Genomic DNA, 2871 nt, shown 5'->3' with positions numbered 1-2871 from the left:
CTGATATGAACCAGCCTCCCTTCCTTCTCCTTCCCCCTCTCTTCTCTCCTCCCTCCCTCCTTTCCTTCCTCCATCTCTCTGCTTCATTACTTTCTTTTTCTTGTCTGTCCTTTGCTCAAGTTAGAGACTTGGGCTGTTAGGGACCGCTCTGCAGTTAAGCGCACCAGCTGCTCTTGCAGAGGACCCGGGTTCCATCCCCAACACCCACACGGCAGCTCACGACCTTCTGTGGCTCCGGTTCCAGGGACCCCAACACCCTCTTCTGACCTCTGTGGGTGCATCGTGTATGTGGGATACAGTCGTACATGTAGGTAAAACAGTCATACACAAAGTAAAAATTAAAAAAAAAAATGCCCCATGTGGCTGGCCTCGAAATGGCTGTGTAGCTGAGGGTGATCTCCTGCCTCCAGTTCCCAAACGCTAGCATTACAGACTCAGGCCTCTTTGTCCAGCCCAGGAATCTTAGCATCAAAGCCGTGGCCTCTGAGTCACAGAGGCTGTTCTAGTTTGTTTGGGGGATCCCTGAAATGAGGCTTCCAAAACGGAATCGGGAAATGTCTGTCTATGCCAGGAGAGAGGTTCTGACAGAGATGTGTCAACAGAGAGAGGAGAAACCATGGATTGGTGCCAGCTCCCAAGCTGTCACCGGGTAGATGTAGCCTTTGAAATGTTCCTTGCTGGAAGCTGCCCCTCTGGTCTCCCATACCTCCTCTCTGTGGAGGTGTTTCTGCTCCCCAGTCTAAATATGCGATCCCCCTGCCCTTGTGAGAATTTCCCAGTCCTACCCGAGCTCTGAGCCACAGAGGCACAGCTGGGACGTCCAAGTGGGTGACTTAAGGGACTCCTGAGGGGCAGGATGCGCTGGCTGGAAACAAAACCAGTTTAACCGAGCTGAGCCTGCCTCTGGCCAGGGTCCCAGATTGCCTCTTGCCTGGGGAATGGGGAGACAGCTGGGGCCTAGCAAGACAGAGGCCTGGGTAGAGCCCCCACCCCACCCCCAGTCCAATCCCAGATGACAGATGCCAAGGCACTGTTTACTCTTTGCCAGGAGTAAACATTCTTCAGGAGACAATAAAAAGTGCTGGGGGCAGAGGGCAGGGGTGCAGGGTGCCTTTAACCCTTTGTGGTCCAGCCAGAGGTGGTGGTACTTGGGAGGCAGAGGCAGACAGATTTCTGAGTTCCAGGCCAGCCTACTCTACAGAGTGAGTTCCAGGATAGCCAGGACTACACAGAGAAACATTGTCTCAAACAAAACAAAACAAAATAACAACAACAAAACCCCTTGGTGTTCTGGGTGATGCTGGCTCTCTGTCCTTTCTCCTAGAAGTTTGGCCTCAGAAGGTAAGGGCTGTGGGGCAAGAGATGCTGACCTATTTGTGAAGGAACCGTAGGGAGACTCCTGACCCAGGGGCAGGATGAGTGAGTTCCTAGCCCTGGCATCTATAGCTGTCTGACTGGGAGCTGAGGGCTCAGCTATTCGGACTTCTAAGGCAACATGTGCAGGACAGGGAGGCGACCCAGACTTCATGGTTTTGTTGAGAAGGTCAATGACCAAAAGGCAATGGGCCAGCGATAGCACACAGTAAGTCCTCAGGATGCTTGGTTAGGGTAAATAAATTCAGGAAGTGTGACACAGCTGTGTTGAGCCGGAGACTGGGCAGGCTGTCTGGGATCTCCATACCCAGGCAGGCACACACTCACACGCAAGTGGCTCTGGTGCTCAGGTAAGGGACTCACAAGTCCATGAATAGACCTTGTGAAGTCTTTGGGGGGCGTGGGGACAGAGGCTATAAATCCTTAGAGCCTTACAATGCCTCTGTCTCAAGACTACTGAATCACCCACCATCTCCCACAGTCCACTACATGGTTCAGCTTTCTCAGGAAGCTAAGCAAATCCTCTTTCAGGAGAGCCAGACCCCTAGCATACCTGTGCACACCTGTGCACGCCTGGGCACACCTGGGCACACATGCCAGCAGGCCCTGCCCTCTAACAGAGCAGACATAGAGGTTGCCTTCCTTACTCTGGGTCTGTGAATGGATGCTCTTCAGCCAGGTCCTATTTCAGCCATGCCAGGGTAAGGAGATGCACTGTCTGACTAGACCACCTGCTTTGTCTTGGAGACCCCTCTGCCTCTTCCACGACATCTACCAAACAGCTCCCATTTTCCTCTCAGGCTTGGCTCCATGACACTTCCCTGGGTAAGTTTCCCTTGTGGTCACCACCCTAAGTACCTGGAGCCACATCCACCCTTGACTGCTGCTGTGCCACCTGTAGCCAGACACAGGATACCTGTCCGTTATCTTACACCTTTATTATCCATTCCTGGGGCACCCCTGGCTCCCCAACACAGGGTGCAGACATCTCTTAGCACCATGCTAGGTATGGCCAGGGTGAGTGGCAGGAGCAGAGACCAGTGGCATCACTGGCCTGTGAGCTGACTGTTCAGTCCCTGTGTGCTGTAGGTGGTTCCTCCGGGAATTCCACAGTCCAAGCCTGGCTCTGGGAGTTCTCCGTTTGTGAACAGTCCTAGCTCCCTCGATCCTCCTGGGGCCCGTGTACAACCTGAAGAGGGACCCAGAGAGCTCATGTGTATCCCCAGATCAGTGGCTGTCTGTCTGGGACCTTGGATTCTGGGATACCAGCAGCCCCTGGATTCAGAGTGAGCAGAGAGGCCCAGGCCATCCAGAGAGTGGCTGCCTGGGGCAGACTGTAGGCTTCTGATCTTTGTGGCTCTCAGACCGGATGTACAAACTGGTAGACGAGGCGCTGAGAGATATCGGGTTTGCGAATGATGCCTTTCTTGTAATACTGGCGGATGGAGCGGCTTAGTTTATCGTAGTTCATGGCCGGCCGGTTCTTACGCACACCCC

At 53.8% G+C, this 2871-nt stretch overlaps 1 protein-coding gene across 2 annotated transcripts in view; it reads right to left on the bottom strand.

Moving 5' to 3' along the window:
- Window positions 1-2734: 2734 nt before the first annotated feature.
- Spdef (SAM pointed domain containing ETS transcription factor) overlaps window positions 2735-2871 on the bottom strand; it is a 4998-nt gene continuing 4861 nt past the window's right edge. For both annotated transcript variants that reach the window (XM_028777010.1, XM_028777011.1), the window contains one exon: window positions 2735-2871. In XM_028777010.1, coding sequence (XP_028632843.1) covers window positions 2735-2871 — 137 coding nt within the window.

Source organism: Grammomys surdaster, unplaced genomic scaffold, assembly GCF_004785775.1.
Source record: "Grammomys surdaster isolate TR1022 unplaced genomic scaffold, NIH_TR_1.0 277, whole genome shotgun sequence".
NCBI classification, from domain to species: Eukaryota; Metazoa; Chordata; class Mammalia; order Rodentia; family Muridae; genus Grammomys; species Grammomys surdaster.
The sequence above is the reverse complement of the archived record's forward strand: the minus strand, read 5'-3'. Positions and strand labels throughout refer to the sequence as shown.